A 21181-nucleotide genomic window follows, 5' to 3' on the forward strand; every position below is an offset into this window, starting at 1 on the left:
TGCCGCATTGGGCCAGCGTGGTGGGCTATTAGCCTAATCTCCCTAATTTTAAGAGAAGACTTTTGTTCAACAGTGAGCCGATTGCTCGCTTGATTGGGTTGTTAATGATTGTGTAATCAATAACAATGCTGGGAACGTTATACAATTTCAAAGCAAAAATCATCAGATCTATTGCAAAGAACTAAATGCGATAACAGTGAGTAAGTTATCGCATTTGGTTCGCATAAAAAATATAATATCTATACATTATTATTATTATATAATTCGTCATTCTATTGTATTGAGTAATAAAATAAAGTTCTTGTCAGTATATATTATAAACTATATATACGAGTACAAATTCTCGTACATATGTATAAGTACTATCTATAGATAGGATAAAAGTTATATTGAATATAGTGTGGTCTGTCCAAAAACAAGATGTAACTTTGATATTTGAATTGTATTGGTTTTTAATTTTTTTTTCTCGATGATTAATGATAATGCAATGCAATTGCAGATATGAATGGTTTCTCTATACCGTACATGGGTCACCAACAAAATATGAACCCAGCTGGTCGCTCTTCAAGAACTGAAACAGCCAATGCTAATATGAATATGCAACCCAATGTATATTCCCCAAGTGAGTATCTTTTTATTGAAATATAACGCGACAATAAGATGACAATATTGATTAACTAGAACAGTGACTTTCGGCTTCGGTTGAAATTAGACATCCGCTATGGAAATATTTAACAATAGTTTAGAAGCATTTTTGAGACATCTGGTTTATCTGTTTGTAGTGACTACCATCATAAGCTAGTTGACACTTTTTTTAATGGTCTTAAATTGATCATTATTGTTCCACTAGATTAAAAAAAACATTATATTTTTTTGAGACCTGATTACATAAAAAATTTAATTTTTAAAATTTTTTTTTGACATTATGAGTCAAAACGCTGTCAGCCATGATGGTCTATATTTCAACTGTTTCATGATGCCACGTTAACTAATCCTGTACCAAACGGGTCAAAAATATTAGATAACAATTAGTTCCAATGTAGTATATCGAGTAATATTGTGACGTCACAAAATGGACGAAAGCGATTTTGAAGTTTGGAAAATTTGAAAAGAAACATGATATTTTAATGTTTTTTTAAGAAATCCTTAACTTTTATTAATTAATATCTAATTAATAAAAGTTAAGGATTAATAGTAATCTTGTTTATATTTTTTTTTGATATAAGTCAACAACTAAATTCGGAAAGCAGAATCTGCTAACAATCGCCAATAAAACATCAATCATCAATCATCAATCAATGCATTGTACAATTAATTAAAATTTCTTATACTTCCTGTGAGAAAGCTGATCTGAATTGTTGCGAAATTAGTAAATGTTTTTTACATTTACTAATTTCGTTGTTTTACCTACACATTGCTTAAATGTAGGTATGCATTGGTAGGACCAAAAAATACGAGTACATGCAAAAAATTCACCCTGTTTTTATTTTTAATATAATAATCTCGTTTCCAGTGCAATGTATGATGTTCGGTCCCCCAGTCTTCGCGTCGCCATTTATGTATCCTCAATATGATTCGCCAATGGCATACACAATACCACAAAACTTTGGACAGCATCAAATACCGAATACCCAGACAATGGGGACATTGGGGTTGTCTAGTAATAACTATGAAGAGGTAAGCTATGCAATGAATCTAAGATCAATTAATCTCCTAAGATTAATATAATTAGCATTATTTTTTAAGGGGAAACCAGAATCTTATAGTATTTAAGTTGAAAGAGGAAATAGTCCAGTTCAGACTTGGTCTTTCTAATATTTAAAATAAAGAAAGATATGAGTAAAATAAGTGAATAAATAGCATGCAAAAGATTATTTGGAATCCCATTTTTTTTAGATATTAAAAGATGGCGCCCTTTTAAGGTCATTTGTCAAATGTCACTTATTAGAAGTGACTGAGTTATGAATGAGAATCGGGGTTCGATTAGTAAAACTTAGGTTGAGCCAGTTAAACCACAGTTAACGATAAATGAAGGTATCCAGCTATAGTGAATGGGTTTTATGTTGTTTTATTATTTGAATCCTGAGGCTCTATACTCTTCTTAGTTTCTGCCAAATGACAGACAAATCTTGTGTATAAGCTATCAGACACTTGTCAGAAAGTGGTGAAACTGGCCCTGAATATGTCAAACTAACGTGAGATTCTGGTTTACCTATAACTATTACAATAACGAACAATTAGCTTGCAGTACGCACCTTTTTATCTTTTGCTTACGCATTCTTGTAAATCTTTGACGCAAAATTCTTTGATAGAAAATATACAACATTTATTAAGTGTTTTTGAAGTAAAAGCTGACAAAACCAGTGAAAATTAGTTAAATATAACAAAGCAGCACTTCGCAGCGCACACTTACTAGGAATCTTTCATGTTAGCGTTCGTTTTTTAACATACATAGGTATCATGGCTCTTGGGCCTTTACCGATAAATGACCATATGACCTGAAACTAGAACTTATATATTTTTTTTTAAATATAACATATGGTCAGGGACCCGTAGAACATTTTGTACAACTGATTAATATCAAGTAACTTAATTTCGATGAGACGATCGAGTTTTTTATTTACGAAAATTCTTGATTCTGTTAGCTAACTGAGTTACCAGGAAATAAAAAATTCTGATGTCGGAACGAGATAATGTACCACGCAATTTGTAGGACATTGTGGCTGTTAAGTTGTATAATTACTAATAATTAATCAACAGTAAAAAAAAAACTGATAAGCAACAACTTTTGATAAACTACCCTCCTCCCAACTTGTATCAATAACGAGGTTATTAAAAGTTATTAATAACCAGCTGTTTTGTTTACTGTTATACAACTAAACAGCTACTTCTCAACTCTTCTACAAAACAAATAAAACATTATTTATAAAAATATTTTTATACTACAACGGTAATTTCATTCGTAATGTTTATGTAAAGTAATAAAAATGGGATGTTTTAAATCTTTATTATCATTATATCTATATATTTTAAATCTTTATTAGCACAAAATATCAAGATAGAAAAAATTGAAAAATCTGAAAAAAAAATATAACTTGGTCACCCTAGGGAATTTTCCTAAACCCTTTAAATTCGTTTTAGATAATTAGTTGGTGTACCTATCTAACATTTGCGTTTTATTCATTAACTACGGGGCACCTTACATTATACACTACCGTAAAATATATTCAGATATATGCCACAGTAGTTTTCGAAATCGAACTATTTTTATTGATAGGTACCTATTTTTAATAGTGGTTATTTGTATTGCAGCGCGTATAACATTGCATGCATTAACTCCTAAGTGTTCATTTCAATCGGCTACTCTCGGCGGCGGTCGATGGCAGTCGCCGACTGCAGTCGACTGCCGTTGGCTGCCGCCGAGACGTGGCTGATTGCAGTTGCAGGTAGCAGTTGCCGCTCGTGTAAATGAACCCTTAGTCCTATATCGCCTGCTGTCTTTTAATAATATTGCCTTGTGCTTTTCTAGACTGCTTAACATAATGTTCTTAATAAAGAAGTGACCAACTTTACTGTTACATGGTATGGACCATACTATAAACTTGTATATCCATATTTTATGTTCTAATAATGTGAAAGTGTGTTTGTTTGTTTTGTTACACCTTCACGGTTAAAACATTAAATCGATTATAAAAATTATTTCACCAATGGAAGTCTATATTATTTGCAAGTTACATAGACTGTATTATTTTAATGCCATATTCCCACGGTAACGAGAAGTACGTAGCTAAAACCGTGACGCATCTGCTAGTTAAATGATACAGCAACGGTAATTTATAAAAGTTTATAAAACGACATATTGTCAGATATTAGGGGCAATCTTGCCAAGCTCTGTTTGTTACGTTTTCTTTTCAATGCTGCGAATAATTTGATCTGAGGTGTGAAACACACTACAAACATAGGCTGTGTTCACACAAATGGTGACATGATGCTAAGTTGTCAAGATTTATCGATGAAAAATTTGATGGTTATGCACTATATGCATGTCATTGTAAAGACTAAAGTATGGGTGAATACGATGCCAATACCATAAAACTGTAACAGTAACGTCGACCACTCCATCTTTCGCTAAAACTGTGCTAAATTCTGTAAGTATCATACAATCTCTTAATGAAAGAATAAATCACAGGCTTGTAAACTTACTATACCAATGAAGTATGTCCAATCGTGTAACGGACATGGGAGGCGAGAGAAGAATGTCGAATGCCGAGCAAATAATGGTGTCCATGGGCGTGACATCAGTTCATCGTTTGCCGGCGCCTCGAATCGGGTATAGCTATCCTTTTAAACTAAAACATTAAATTCTTATAAAATATCGCTATTCAAAAAAAAACCTGCATTCTTAACTTTCCAAGGTTAAGTAAATGGTTGTTTTTGACAATATATAGAAGGATTGTTGAGGAAAAACAAATTTACTGATGACAAAACAAACTTCAAATTTTGAATTTTTTTATTTCAATAATCTGTAATAACATTTAGAATATTTTTATCACAGAAAACTTTCGAGTATGACAACTTTAGATTAAAGATTTAGAGATTTCTTTGATTTGCAAATTAAATAATCTTGCAACATCAGTAAATAACATTTAAAATAGGTACTTACTTCTTATCCCTATAAATTCTTTTGAAAAAAAATTTAAATTCAAAATTTATTTATTTCTTTTGATAAATCTTTCGTGCCTTCGTGAGATGCGGTCGATAATAAAATTTCCTTATTTTTTCAAAGTCTAAATAATAAGGAAACAAATTTAAAAGACATCTTTTAGATCGATGTTTTATGAATTTCCAATTTTTCACGGACTCTTTTATTAGATGTTACGAAGTTCACCAAATTAGCTAGTTAATTTATAGAGTTTATGAATAATATACATATAATATACTTCTGAATTTCTACTAAAGTATTTATATCAGTTTGTGCCTTTTTCTAAACCTATATAGTACTATGTAACTTTAATAGTTACGTATCGCCATATTATATCCTAGGCCCTTCTTAGTAGGCTAAATGCTTATTGCATGGTGGTGATGGAAACTGAACTAACGATAAATATAATTATGAATGAAATTTGCATCCACATACAGATCATTAAAGCATGCGTATTATTTGCATGAAAATATTTAATTAGGTAGGTAGTTAGGTTTTATCGGAGTTTTCAACAGCGTTTTAAGCCTTTAGACTTCAGAATTTAGACTCTTATCCTTACAAAGTACGGTTGTCCGATACAAAAACAAAAAAAATACATTTTTTTTTATTATAACATTTTAGGTAATTATACCCAAGTTCGCCAAAATAGGATTACTTTCCTTTACTTCTGAGCAATGTTAACAAAACTATACTTTTCTTACGGTACGACCAGAGCCCGTAGCAAAATATGCCAGTGTGACATTGTTATTTGGATTGAATTATTCATAAATAGTAGTGTTCTTTTTGGCTTTTTAAGGTTAAATATTTATATTATTGAACATAAAACGTACTTATTAACTATGAAACTTTTATCTCAACTAAAGAAAAGAAAACAAATTTTAACAATGATACCTACGACAAAAGTTACTGTAGATTAAAAGCAGTGCAATAGCAATAGCAATATTTAAGAAAACGTAATACAAACAAAAAATTTGTGAAATATAATATTATATCCTCCAACATAATCCTAAAAAATGATAATGATAATTAATTATTCCTGAATGTATTAAATGAAAGTCATAGGAAAATAATGTCTTTCATTTATCGACAGAACAACGATGCTAATGACGAACGGAACAAGAGAAAGCTGCGGTTTGACAATAGCGATGGTACCAATGAAAAGACTGATGGAGAGTCAAGTTACTCATCCTTCTATTCATCATTTTTTAAGACTGATTCTGGTAGTAATGAAGAAAGCGACTCAAAATCACGTCCCGTCAAAGAGGGCACTAAGGCTTCTGTAAGTTGAAATGTATTTACCAACAAAATATTCGTTGTGGTCACGATCCAAAGAAGACAACTATTTTCATAACACTTTGATTAAAAAACTTGATTTTGTTAAAAGTTTCAATAACAAAGAATAATTTTAATAATTGGATTAGCATTATAGATAACAGTTATATTGTTTTTTAAAGTATTCAAAATAACATATATTATATACTCCTAAATTCCTATGTAACTTTATTTGAGCTAATGTTTTTTTTGCAGAACAAGTACAAAATATTGTCATCCAAAACTCCGACCATTCCTTCAACCTATGTACCTAACGATAGAAAAGTGGCTCGTCGTAAAATGGAACCACCATGGATGGAACAAGTAAGTTTATTATTTTTATGATGTGGATTTAAAACTATTCTCTAATTTCATTTTTTTATCTTTATTATGTATGAGGTATACTCAAAGTTCATCCCCACTTTTTATCCTCTAGTTGCAATCTCAGCATAGCTTTAATCAATACGTAATTATGCTAAGATTTTTAATTGTTGGTTGTTGCACCTAAGCAATTTTTACCAATAGCCAGAACTCACAGAATTATTTTCATTGTTATTATCGTAATTCTAAGCGTACAACTATTGAATTAAATTGTATGCCTCTAGCTATTTAATGAAATCAATATGGATAGACAATCACAGACAGACAAAGCAATAGATGAGCACATAGAATTTGCTGCATTCTCTCAAAAGAGACTGGAATATAGGATACCATAACATACTTATCCCAACTTATTCTAATATATATTAACTATATAGATATCAATAGATCCTACACTCAGAAAAATGAGCTACTTAAATATGAGATACTTACGTAAGGAGCTTGCACATTACAATTTACTACTGATGCAGCATACGTACAACAGATGCCGTATACTTAGTAATGATGCAGCTTACTGTGCCGTTTAGAAGCAACATAATGTTACATACAGGTGCTTGTATACGACACAGTGCAGTATAGCACACCAGGATTTTTTTCTAAATGTATTCTATTTCAATCATGCTCACCTGAAATTGTGTCAATAATACTAAGTACGATTCAAATACGTTGGATAATCAGTTTAATCCTTTGTCCTAAGTTGTCACCAGTCGAGGCAACTAGCCGCGATGAAATAATTCGGAGAACTTTTATGCAGCAAAGATATCAAATAAGAAACTTTCCCTTAGGAATACATGCCGTTTATTGAATTCAGATTTTCTGCTGTGGCTCCCAGACTTGATTCTGTCTTTATGATATGTCACAGAGAGACTGTTTTCACGCAAGTAGCGTGCCACATTAGAATCCACCACATTTCCCAGGGAACCAGCCTCAATCTATCGGGTTTCTGGTCATCATATATATTTTATATTTTCACTTGACTTGATTAGCGCAGGAATATTTATGGTGACAAGAGCCCATTTTGTTCTACCGTTATGGAAATTCCGTGCCGCTGAAATAGCCTACCGCCACTCCTTTAGCACATGTACCTATGAATTCCAAAGATATTATTTCCAAAGGTATTTTGGAATAAATTAATTATTATTGTTTTAGGTGCATGTTACTTCTGAGCTTATATACAAATATCAAATTGCAAATAAAGACAGCCAAGAGGTCTTGTCCAACGATAAAGAGAAGTTGAAAACTTTGGAACAAGTAAGTTTGTTTATAATCTTGCGTGCTTTTGTGACGTCATAAACTTGTTAAATTAACTTATCTTTAACTCACTTTCAGTCCCCGTTAGTGTGTGAGCAACTTAGTCAACTGTATTTGGATTTGCAACTGCAAGGTGTTGCAGCAAGACTTACTTTGGAAGATGGGATCACCAGCTCGAGCAGCTCCGGAGAAGACACTCCGAACCATCCCAAACCCTCCACCAGCAAGGTATGTAAATGATTTATTTTGTAACTAAGTTCTTTGTTTAAAATTCAAAGACAGACTTTCATTAACAGTTTATTTCTTTTAAAGTTTTAATTTTCAAAATTCTGTTTACGACTAGACTTAATAGTTTCTTATCAATTAAATTATAATAGTTTCGTTTTTGTACTACGTACGTTCGGAACCCTAAAAACGTGTGCGTCTCGGGACGCTTGACATAAGTGATAACTTAAGCCTGATGCCATATACGTCAGAGAAAGGGAAGCCTGGCATAGTGACGCCGTTACGTTACGAAACGGTTTACCCTCACTTAAGAAATTATCACTTCAAAAGAAAACCACGAAAGCGTAAGCCTGTGATGAACAGACCTTCGGAGCTTTATTATGAACCCTGAGAAATTTCAGGCCATGCTCGCATGCAAGAATTATTCTTATTACAAGTCTCGCGTATATATATTCACCAGGTTAGAAAAAGTCATCATCGTCACCATCATAGTCAGCCGATGGACGTCCACTGCTGGACATAAGACATCCATACACCGCGGTCTTGAGCCGCCTTCTAAAAAAATGTACATAATTATAACTTATCATATTTATTTTCCAACAACAATAATAATTCAATAGAACTAAATTGTACTCCAATAGCATCAATTAAAAGCCAGCTATGTCCGTGTCTAAATAAGTACCTGATTATCTGATTTTTTGGATGCTGATGATCTGTGGATGATGCTTCATAAAAATATCGTTGAACATTGTATAATAATTTAATTATGCATGTAGGTATGTTAAGAGAATATCCAACCAGAGTTCAAGTCAATGTAGTAATCTTTAACATACCCAAGTTTGAACTTATAGAAATTATAATTCATCAGTTTCATCACTGTTGAAAGAAAGAAAAGAAGAAAGAAAAGATCTTTATTTTTAAGTAATGCCTCACAGCACATTATTAAAACCTAAATGATATTATGGCTTAACTGTCCACTCAAACAGTGGAGCATTAAAGAATGCCCTGTAATAAGTGGTATAACCTAGAAAAAGGCCCCTACTCAGCATTTTGACACATACAATAAAAAAAAGTACGCAGCACTGATTTATTTTCAGTTAGGATCCAGTTAGTCCATGCCGCCACGCACACGCTATTGGATGTACAAATATAATGTTTATAGAAGAAAGAAAGAAAATAAGTTTATTAATTTTTAGTGTCACAAACAGTACGTCATCCTATCTTAGATATTAAATGACTGTCTGTGACACCAAACGGAAAGGGTTTACAGCTCAGCATTAGCCGTTCATAGCAAAAAAGCAATGCCCAGCGCTGATTTTCAGAAATATTCTTTCATCAGTATTGTTAAGGCCCCATGCCTCAGACAGCACAGTATTCGGTCCCGGTCACAAACATTATTATCATCCTTACACCCCACATTATAGCAAATAAGGTGGCGACAGACGGTGATGATGACTATGGGTTTTGATTGAAGATTGGCGATTTTCTATTGAATTTATTATGTTGTGGTGTGGAGATTTATTATAAATTGTCTTTAATTTTTTAGGCTCGTCGACGCAAGCGCGGATATAGCTGGCTGGCGATGATATATGAGGAAGATGCCCCTATGCCGCCGCCTGAAGAAAATAGTAGTTCATCTTAATATTGGTCTCATAGTCTACTCAGCGCACACTGGTCAGCATACTTTAGCTTTATTATAGCCAACTATGGCACTAAACTACTTACCTCTACGCCAATAGTGTCCATAATGTTATTAGATATAGGTATCGCAAATAATTTTAATTTAACTTCAATTGATTTTATTGATCAAGTGAGTTTTTTTTTGTTTTACGATAATAATAATAGTATGAGGTCAACCAAGTTTTGCTCGGTTTTTAAAATAAGAAGGAGAGTTGATGAGTTACAGCATCAAGATGGTCTCATATTAAATAGGTAACGCTAACTCCAATTAAAAAGATTTTTATGCAAACCTCCGAAGAACATAAAAAAATCTAGAGATTGCGTTACAAAATTTAATGTAAAAAAGTGTATTGAATATCGTTTAAGTGTGTAACAAATCTTTTTCCTTGTTGTTGTTTCTTAGAAAGACATCTACTTGTACTTATAGATTCAAAAAGCAAAACCTAAATATAAAATTTCATCCAATTCTGTATACACTTACCAGTTATACGAAAACGAACCGCTTTATGAAATACTTGTAATAGTGGTTGCTGAGTGGTTGAAAGTAGCATTTTTTGTTTAAATTTTAAGTTTAAACGTTATTAAGGTACTATAGTAAAAGACTAACAAATATCGATATTTTGAATCCTTTTCAAACAATATAACATAAATAAATAAATCCAAACATAAAGACTGATATAAAAATTCCTTTTCATATAAATATGTATTTTTATTGAAACGAAAAGGCAAACGTAATAAAACTATATTTTATATATATGTACATATACAAACACAATATATACATAGACTCCGTCAAAGATATAGATTAAAGGAAAGTCATATTAAAAGTGAATAACATCTGCGTTTGCGAACAATGTATGGTAGTGTTAGTTAGGTATGTTTTTTATTAATTTAATATATTTCTTATGCATTAAGTACTTTCTCATATTAACTTTAAATGTGCCATTAAAATAGATATCTGGATACTTTTATCATATACTACAGTTAGTTTCATGTAGGATGGTGCGGTTGACAGTTCGTTTCACTCTTGCGTAGTTCTCGTTTCGGTAAGAAAATGAATAATATCATCATCATCATTATCAACCCATGTTCGGCTCACTGTTGAGCACGAGTTTTTTCTCAGAATGAGAGGGTTTAGGATTAGTCCACCACGCTAGCCAAATGCGGATTGGCAGACTTCACACACGTAGACAATTAGAAAAATTCTTAGGTATTATGATAATGTTTTGATACACGTAATATTTTCAAATGCACATAACTAAATGCCAAATTCGAACCTATGCCCTCTGAATCGACGGCGGAGGTCATTCACTAGACTATCACGGTCTATATAATATTATATAATATATTATAGGGAATAATATAATTATGTTGCTCGGTGAATTTTAGCTTTTGTTGGTAAAGTAATTTCGGTATATACTCGTATCAACATCGGTTCAGTTTATTCAGAGATTACTCCCTACGACCCCCGGCGAACTTTGTGTGTTAAACATTATTATAAATGTGTAATTTATAATAATGGAAAAATGCAAATACTATTTTACGGAATTGCATGTCTGAAAATAATCGTAAATATATAGCTAAGGACCAGCTTCAACGCGCCTTAAAAACCGACTTCGCATCGGTTCATTTTTTGGAAGGAATGAATGAATTTGTGCATTAGCTCTACTGCTACTAAAATAAGTATTATACGTCATATTTTATAGGATAAAGGGCATGTCTCAAAATGGGCCTTTATAATAAACAATTTGCAAGTGGCTTTATAGTATTTTTACGCATAGGATGCACAAATTGTTGCTTATAAAACAGCTTTGTGAAACTTCGAAACCACCAAAAAAAAAAAAAATTTAATACAAAAACATTGTTTATTTTTCACTTGTCTTCAAATTAACCATAGACAGGTAATTATGTTCAAAACAGACAATTTAAATTATTGATATTGAATTCAAAACTGGTGTAAGTTGTCAATGTCAAATAAAATTTACAACGCCAAAAGTATTGCCGCGCTAAATCTACCGGGTATACGTATGTCCCACGGGCGTTCAAGGGTCGAACGATTACCGGGCATACGTAAGTCCCGGGGCGTTAAAGGGTCAATCGATACCGGGACCAATGCGTCCCATGGGCGTTTCAGTGGTTAAACGAGCGCGACTACACGAAGATCACTGACAGTCTGTCAGGGCGTGAGTCACGAGCATTTTGTCATGATAAAATGTCATAATGTTTTCTGCTAATGAAAAAAAAAAAAATTATTAATTATTCAAAAATTGCGGTATCCAAAAAAAAAGTGATTTTATGTTTTAATGCCTAAATTTCATGTTCTCTAAGATAAAATTAATTTGGTGCTGCTTGCATGACAGTCGAAATAAAGGCCCAGTCATAAAATCTGGGACATGTCTTTCACTCTTTGTGTGTTCGTGTTTGTCGTTGTCTTGAGTATTAAAATATTTCTATTTTTAACCATCTTCAAAAAGGAGGAGGTTCTCAATTCAGTCGGTATTTTTTTTTAAGTATGTACACCTTATTACTCGTTATGTCTTTGTGTGTTCGTGTTTGTCGTTGTCTTGAGTATTAAAATGTTTCTATTTTTATTACCTACTCTAGTTGCTAGTGATAAAATATTAATCTGATTTTCTATTAAGTGTTAGATAGTAGATAGTGTTAGGATTTATTTTATAGTATTATGATTCTAAGTACAAATAATAAAGGATCAAATAGATAATAACTATAATAAAAATCAATATTGTGATCAAAACATTTTACCTGTAGGTATTAAATGAAAACAAAATGTGAGATCTAGTCTTTGTGGGCGAATCATTTTTAAACCATACAATACTTTAGGTTCGTAATAACGCAAATACAAAGTGTCTAACTCTTCTTTTCTAGTAGATAACAGAAGCGAAGAGTTAAAAACTTTGTATTATTTAACTAACATAAAAAGTAGGATCTGATGCACACTCAGATTCAAATTTTATAAGACTTTATTATATATCTTTGTGAGACTGTTACACCAAATTACTACATACAATTTGTATTAAGCTTCAACTAACGCTTGGCAAATTCGTTCGTAACACTCCTGATGGTTCGCGAGGGCCAGAAGGGCGACGCACGACTTCACACCCGCGCAGTCCTTCCCCCACCGTCGCCCGCATATCATGGGATTGTCATCCACGAATTTGCCAAGCTATAGTTGCTACACAACATTCAGTTTTACACAGAAGGTCAGCTAACTTTACTGCTTCAGTATCGTATATATTAGTAATATATTTACTAACAAAGGATGAAATGGCATGAGCCGCCTATCGTAGCACTATTCTTTTTCGATTGTATAATTGACTCCTTAATGAGACCTTAGTGACTTCACCGGAGGTTAGGGCGTTGTTTATGTATGGTCGACAGTAAGAATATCGACTTCTTTCACACTTATATAGAGGTAAAGTTTGTAACAATTCTTTGTAAGGGGTAATCTTCGGTTTAAAATCGGACCAGTAGGGTCCGATTTTAAAAATTATTTCTATTGGTAAAAGAATTTTCCAAATCGATCCAATAGATCCAGAGATTACCCCCGACAACCACACAAAATTTATCTCTTTATAATATTAATATAGAAGTCGCTTGGGAAATTGCCCTTTGGTTATCGCACCACGCTCAAAGGGCTGGACCGATTTTGCTGAAGGTAGGGGTAGGAGTAGGGTAGGGATAGCATAAGGGTAGGGTAGGGGTAGAATAGGGGTAAGGTAGGGAAGGTAGGGTACAAATAAGGTAGGGAAGGTAGGGTACAAATAAGGTAGGGGTAGGGTAGGGCAGGGTAGAGGTAGCGGAATGACAGGGACAGTATAGAGTACCGTAGGGTTAGGGAAGGGATAGGATAGGGGTAGGGTAGGGTAGGGGTAAGGTAGGGGTAGGGAAGAGTTAGGGCTAGCCGTAGGGTAGAAGTAAGGTAGAGGTAGGTATGGGTAGAGTAGGGGTAGGATTTGGGTAGGGTAGGATAGGGTAGGGATAGGGTACAGGTAGGGTTAGGGTAGAGGTAAGGTGGAGGTAGGTAGGTTTAGCGTTAGCGGTAGGGTAGGAACAAAGTAGGGGTAGGGTAGGGTAGGGTTGGGTAGGTTTACGAGCAGGGTAAGGTAGAAGTAGGGAAGTTTACATCAAATTTTACGTGGCCGAAGTCGCAAGCGTCCGCTAGTTTTCTTGTATAATTATTATATCTAATTATAATGTTGTTGTAGATAGATAGAGACAAATTCGAGAGACAATGACTTAAAGAATATTGTTACAGAATACTGTAGACAATGATTAATATAAGTAAGAGATTATAGCTGGTTCTATCTCTAGCCAACTGTGGTGGTATGATTGGGTGAGAAGCAAATTCAGCTCGACTAAGAGCAGAGGGAGTCCTACGCTTCATAGAGCCTAGTTTGCTTCCTTTTCACCATTGAATTCAATAGGTTAGTTGACACTTTATTTAAAGGGTCTTAAATTGTTCATTATTGTAGATATTATTAAAAGAAATATTATATTTTATTGAGACATGAATACATAAAAATTAAAAATTTTAAATACTTTTTGAAAATACGAGCCAAGACGCTGTCGGCCATGATGGTCTATATTTTAAATGTTTCATGACGTCATGAAACATTTAAAATATAGATAGTAGGATAGGGGTAGGGTAGGATAGGGTACAAGTAGGGTTAGGGTAGGGGTTAGGTGGAGGTAGGGTTGGGCTAGTGTTAGCGGTAGGGTAGGAACAATGTAGGGGTAGAGTAGGGTTGGGTAGGTTTACGAGCAGGGTAAGGTAGAGGTAGGGAAGTTTACATCAAATTTTACGCGGCCGAAGTCGCAGGCGTCCGCTAGTGTTTTTATATAATTATTATATCTAATTATAATGTTGTTGTAGATAGATAGAGACAAATTCGAGAGACAATGAGTTAAAAAATATTGTTACAGAATACTGTAGACAATGATTAATATAAGTAAGAGATTATAGCTGGTTCTATCTCTAGCCAACTGTGGTGGTTTGATTGGGTGAGAAGCAAATTCAGCTCGACTAAGAGCAGAGGGAGTCCTACGCTTCATAGAGCCTAGTTTGCTTCCTTTTCACCATTGAATTGAATAGGTTAGTTGACACTTTATTTAAAGGGTCTTAAATTGTTCATTATTGTAGGTATTATTAAAAAAATATTATATTTTATTGAGACATGAATACATAAAAATTAAAATTTTCAAATACTTTTTGAAAATACGATCCAAGACGCTGTCGGCCATGATGGTCTATATTTTAAATGTTTCATGAGGTCATAAAACATTTAAAATATAGATAGTAGGATAGAGGTAGGGTAGGATAGGGTAGGGATAGGGTACAGGTAGGGTTAGGGTAGGGGTAAGGTGGAGGTAGGGTAGGGTTAGCGTTAGCGGTAGGGTAGGAACAATGTAGGGGTAGGGTAGGGTAGGGTTGGGTCGGTTTACGAGCAGGGTAAGGTAGAGGTAGGGAAGTTTACATCAAATTTTACGCGGCCGAAGTCGCAGGCGTCCGCTAGTGTTTTTATATAATTATTATATCTAATTATAATGTTGTTGTAGATAAATAGAGACAAATTCGAGAGACAATGAGTTAAAAAATATTGTTACAGAATACTGTAGACAATGATTAATATAAGTAAGAGATTATAGCTGGTTCTATCTCTAGCCAACTGTGGTGGTTTGATTGGGTGAGAAGCAAATTCAGCTCGACTAAGAGCAGAGGGAGTCCTACGCTTCATAGAGCCTAGTTTGCTTCCTTTTCACCATTGAATTGAATAGGTTAGTTGACACTTTATTTAAAGGGTCTTAAATTGTTCATTATTGTAGGTATTATTAAAAAAATATTATATTTTATTGAGACATGAATACATAAAAATTAAAATTTTCAAATACTTTTTGAAAATACGATCCAAGACGCTGTCGGCCATGATGGTCTATATTTTAAATGTTTCATGAGGTCATGAAACATTTAAAATATAGATAGTAGGATAGAGGTAGGGTAGGATAGGGTAGGGATAGGGTACAGGTAGGGTTAGGGTAGGGGTAAGGTGGAGGTAGGGTAGGGCTAGTGTTAGCGGTAGGGTAGGAACAATGTAGGGGTAGAGTAGGGTTGGGTAGGTTTACGAGCAGGGTAAGGTAGAGGTAGGGAAGTTTACATCAAATTTTACGCGGCCGAAGTCGCGGGCGTCCGCTAGTGTTCTTATATAATTATTATATCTAATTATAATGTTGTTGTAGATAGATAGAGACTAATTTGAGAGACAATGAGTTAAAAAATATTGTTACAGAATACTGTAGACAATGATTAATATAAGTAAGAGATTATAGCTGGTTCTATCTCTAGCCAACTGTGGTGGTTTGATTGGGTGAGAAGCAAATTCAGCTCGACTAAGAGCAGAGGGAGTCCTACGCTTCATAGAGCCTAGTTTGCTTCCTTTTCACCATTGAATTGAATAGGTTAGTTGACACTTTATTTAAAGGGTCTTAAATTGTTCATTATTGTAGGTATTATTAAAAAAATATTATATTTTATTGAGACATGAATACATAAAAATTTAAATTTTCAAATACTTTTTGAAAATACGAGCCAAGACGCTGTCGGCCATGATGGTCTATATTTTAAATGTTTTGACGTGTGAATGACGTCACGTAAACACTTAACTTTACGCAATCGGAGTGTTCAACAAAATTATTAGATAATAATTAGTTTGATGTTTTGGGGAACACCATGACGTCACAAAATGGACGACAGAGTTTCTTATGTTTACAATTTTTAAATTAAGTTTTTTTATGTAATCCTTAACTTTTACTAATTGATATCGATATATTTCGGACCTTATTCCTTAAACTACACGGAACTAATATTGTTTATATTAAATTGGGTATGAGTCAACTATCCCATTGTGAAAGAAAACGATGCCATTATTAATTAGTTAGCATAAATTAGTGGTACCTTCAATAAGTATAAAAGCTAGTTGTCAAGGCACAAAGAGGGTTGGAATGAGTGTGATTCAGGGCTTCAGCGCTTTTCGGTGTTTTTATAACTCGACAATGTATGTGTGGAATTTGTCTATCGAAAACAGCTCACAGTGTCGAGTTACAGCATAGCGCTATCAGTGTGCCTAGTGTGAGTTTTCCTAGTAATATTTTCATACTGTTACTATCGCGTTAACGTAAACGCGAATTTATATGGAATTAAAACAGTTGTGCAGTAGTGCCACTAGATGGCGCTGTTTTAATTCCTTAGAAATTCACGTTTACGTTAACGCTATCGTCACAGTATCATACTGCCACTAGGCCCTCTGTAGCGCTATACTGTACCTCGACTCTAGCCTAACATCTCAACTACCCAACTACTCTTAGAGGTCTCAAATTCAGGAAGTAAAAGAAGGTATCGTGTTGAGTATCATGGATACTTACGAATAATTTTACCTACTCATACATATCTGGTATACAGATACATTATATAATAATTATGTTAGCCGTTGCCTGTGAGTTGTTATTATCAAAAAGTATTAAAGCTCCATAATCAAAAATATTTATACCTTAAATTGAGTATATAAAGAGTAATAAATTGACTTTGCCAAGTGCATGCGAAATAAAAAAAATACAAGATCTAGTTTTAACTGCTTGTGCAAAAAAAAAAACTAAAACCGGACTTTATTTATTACTCTTTAAATATTCGTTTTAAAGTAATTCTAAGTGTAGATTACTGGATATTTTTTATAAAAAAAGAACCTCAAGGTTTTTTTTTGAAAAATATAATTTTGTAGTATTTGCTATATTAATTAATAAGGTACTGTTAAATATACATTTTACAATGTCATTGTAAAAATATTTATACCTTAAAAATATTTATACCTTAAATTGAGTATATAAAGAGTAATAAATTGACTTTGCCAAGTGCATGCGAAATAAAAAAAATATAAGATCTACTTTTAACTGCTTGTGCAAAAAAAAAACTAAAACCGGACTTTATTTATTACTCTTTAAATATTCATTTTAAAGTCATTCTGAGTGTAAATTACTGGATATTTTTTTATAAAAAAGAACCTCAAGGTATATTTTTTGAAAAATATAATTTTGTAGTATTTGCTGTATTAATTAATAATGTACTGTTAAATATACACTTTACAATGTCATTGTAAAAATATTTTGCTCAAAAATATTTATACATTAAATTGAGTATATAAAGAGTAATAAATTGACTTTGCCAAGTGCATGCAAAATAAAAAAATATTAGATCTAGTTTTAACTGCTTGTGCAAAAAAAAAAAAAAAAAACTAAAACCGGACTTTATTTATTACTCTTTAAATATTCATTTTAAAGTCATTCTGAGTGTAAATTACTGGATATTTTTTATAAAAATGAACCTCAAGGTATATTTTTTGAAAAATATAATTTTGTAGTATTTGCTATATTAATTAATAAGGTACTATTAAATATACATTTTACAATGTCATTGTGCTCGGTTAGATGTAATTGTGAATGTGTATAAGTTTTGCTTTTTGCTCATTTATATTTTTGGTAGTTATGTCAATTAAGTATTGCTTCGATGATGAATAACTTGAATCTATTGAAGTCAAATGTTAGTTTATTATTTTATAAACTAAATGTTAATTTTTTACAGCTTGTCCAATTATAATTGCTAAGGTAATTCACTGATATTGTGAATTTTTTAATAAATAATTTAAATATTTTTTTTATTGTTTTATTGCTTCGTCGACTTCAGAAAACATTCCTAAAAGCTGTTTTGAAAGAGTAAATTCACAATTGATTTACACACGCAACATATAAATAACCTGATGTTACCAGTTGAATGTCTCCTGATGAGGGCATTCCATGACTTCCAAGGAGGTTTTTAGTCTAGTTATGAGGACACTCCTCAGCAGGCTAACTAGTGGACCAACTAGCCAGCGTTTCTATTGTGATGTGATGCGATGGAATAAAAGTCCAACATGTAATACGTAACTATTATTAAATTATTAATTACATAATTTAAGTTTTAATTGTTTTGTAATGCCTAATTCGCCTTTGCGTCAAAACATAAATAAATAATTAAAAAAATATTTCTCCAATCTAAAAAAAAATCTAACGCCGAGTCACGAATTTTGCAGCATTTTATCTAAATAGGTAGTTTAAAAGTAAATTATTAATTAAAATTGAAATAAAAATTGATACCACGTAAGTTTGTATGCATGCCTAAGTTATCAAAGCCACTGAAACTACCTGCTTAGCTACTTATTATCGTGATGCCTGTCTAGTGTAATCATCACTATAAGTAGAGATCATGTTTAAAAAACGGATTTTCCTCCATCGTAATCTATCATACGAACTGATAGGTATATGTATAACTTCTTTGACAAAGTCCTATAATAATATATAGGTACGTAGGTACCTAATATGCAGCTGTGACACCTGTAAAAGGATAAACTAATTATATACTCATTTCAATTTCATAAACATTATCATTGTCTTACTCTCTGGTAAGCAGGTAGGTACTTGTCGTTAATTTACAAAATAAAAAATCTCCGGTATTTAGCTGTGAACATCAGGACGTGCTATTGTTACACACACAGATACACACTCACAAAACCAGTCGGATGCTATGTGGATACAATGTAAATAATTACATTAACGCACACATACAGCCGTTCACAAACACAAACGTAACACTACCTGCGCAAGAGTCGCATTCCGTTATACACCTCGTTGATTGGTCGCCGCCGCCGTTGAGCCTTCACAGGCTTCGAAACGAAACAGTGTAAAAGTTATTTTAGAAAGTTGGTTGTGTAAAGTGTGCTCAAGAAATTAAATATTTGCCAAAATGAGAACAGTATAGGGTAAGTCGATTTTCTTAACCATTAGAACCTACTATTCTTTGTTATAGTGAAATCGTTTAGTTACTTAAGCAGGTAGTTATTTTAAGCCTTTCGTATTCGTTATCAACTTCAGGTTGCTTGCAAAACCTAGTTTATAAACTCTTCGTCGCTACCTTGATAAAAGTGTTTCAAAAACAATTATATTTTATTATTTTTAAGCGTATTATTTGACATAATATCTAAAGACTGTTAATAAGAAATAAGAAAAAAGTTAGTCAAATGCAAAATTTTATTTAAATTGAACATGACGTGATCTAAGATGTTATTTCTATGAGTCAGACTAGAGATTGAAAAAAAATATTCGCGAATTTTCCTATCAGGTAGGAAAACTTCCGAGTATTTATTTAATCGGAACCATGATGGATTGATGAATAAATATGTATTGTAGATGGAAAACAAGTTTATTGTTTTTGGATAATACATATTATTTTTGTTCTTTCAATTCTGTTGTTTCCTAAAATAATGTTTTTGTAGTTCTTAATTTGGCTTATAGTACCTACATATAGTGAATCTAGATCTTCAAAAATCGTTTGGTACTTTCCAAAAAGAGTAAGTAATATAATGTAAAAGTAATGAAAACGTAACACGGGCGTAGCTACCGCCGTATCAATGATACGGGGCCCCCGGACTTCAGGGGCCTCTTACGTGTAAAAGAAAAATTAGTAAAATGTAATCCATAATCCCACTTAGTCTGGTTCTTCCTTTTTTTTGTTTGTAATTAGAATTGGGCGTATTTTGGGATTTTTTTCGGATTTTCTGCTTGTCTATTGGGCCCCCTAACTAATTTTGATACAGGGCCTTTCCAAGGCACGCTGCGCCACTAAAACGCAGTAATCTTGTCTTCCCATGATAGTCAAATAACCCTCTATAAGTCGATCGTGTCTAGTTAGGGTTTTAGGAACCATAAGTTAAATGTGTTAAACGTATCGGGTACCTACTACGATAGTCAACCGGGGTCCTATGACATCTCGATGTTTAGTTGCTATTATGGGACTATTCGTGGTTATATACTTTAGACGACGGTTGCTTGATCTTTCACTGAACAATGTTATTTTAGTGGTCAATATTAAAATATTTTTATTGTTACTATGGTCTATGTCTGTGCTGAGCTCTGATTGACATAAACTTTTTTTTATTCCTTACAAGTTAGCCCTTGACTACATCTCACCATCTCAAGTGATGATGCAATCGAAGAAGAAGCGGGCTAACTTGGTGTGAGAAGGATGAAATCCACACCCCTTTCGGTTTCTACTCGGCATCGCTAAATCGCTTAGCGGTACGTGTTTGCCGGAAGGGTAACTAGTTACGGACGAAGCCGGCCAGCCGAACCTAGACCAATTAAGAAAACCTCAATCGGCCCAGCTTGGGATCGAACTCAGGAACTCCATCTTGTAAATCCACCGCGCATACCACTGCGCCACGGAGGCTATAAAAACATTCATCAAAAGTTCTTTATTTCCCTGAAATAATCCATCCAATATTCTGCGTAAATTTCTTAATTTTACAAGTTGTTTTAATATAAATTTAGTGAATAACCGTTATAGAGTTTTGAGCTTAGCAACCAATATTTCACAATTTCATAATTATTTAGATAAAATACAAATTACGTCTACTTTTCTTATTTAAGATATTTTCAACGTTAACGAAGGGATTTAATAACGAAGGGATTTTATATAACTAGCGGACGTCCACGTGACTTTCAAAGAAGCGGAGGTTCGCTTCAAATTCTGTT

General features: G+C 33.2%; 2 protein-coding genes across 8 annotated transcripts in view; both read left to right on the forward strand.

Moving 5' to 3' along the window:
• LOC112050002 (period circadian protein) overlaps positions 1 to 18267 on the forward strand; it is a 51706-nt gene extending 33439 nt beyond the window's left edge. For 5 of the 7 annotated variants that reach the window (XM_024088150.2, XM_024088306.2, XM_024088225.2 and 2 more), the window contains 8 exons: positions 500 to 622; positions 1514 to 1677; positions 4190 to 4330; positions 5793 to 5981; positions 6230 to 6337; positions 7544 to 7645; positions 7724 to 7873; positions 9417 to 18267. In XM_024088150.2, the coding sequence (XP_023943918.2) occupies positions 500 to 622; positions 1514 to 1677; positions 4190 to 4330; positions 5793 to 5981; positions 6230 to 6337; positions 7544 to 7645; positions 7724 to 7873; positions 9417 to 9512 (1073 nt within the window). In that variant the 3' untranslated portion in view covers positions 9513 to 18267. The remainder of the gene's footprint in view (positions 1 to 499; positions 623 to 1513; positions 1678 to 4189; positions 4331 to 5792; positions 5982 to 6229; positions 6338 to 7543; positions 7646 to 7723; positions 7874 to 9416) is intronic. The other 2 variants (XM_024088385.2, XM_024088542.2) reach the window with 1 other exon arrangement.
• Positions 18268 to 19252: 985 nt separating this feature from the next.
• Positions 19253 to 21181, forward strand: part of LOC112050367 (protein grindelwald) — a 39527-nt gene continuing 37598 nt past the window's right edge. Inside the window, exon 1 of the mRNA XM_024088658.2 lies at positions 19253 to 19410. The gene's annotated coding sequence lies outside the window, so the exon portion shown is untranslated. The remainder of the gene's footprint in view (positions 19411 to 21181) is intronic.

The sequence above is a fragment of the Bicyclus anynana genome, chromosome Z (assembly GCF_947172395.1).
Source record: "Bicyclus anynana chromosome Z, ilBicAnyn1.1, whole genome shotgun sequence".
NCBI classification, from domain to species: Eukaryota; Metazoa; Arthropoda; class Insecta; order Lepidoptera; family Nymphalidae; genus Bicyclus; species Bicyclus anynana.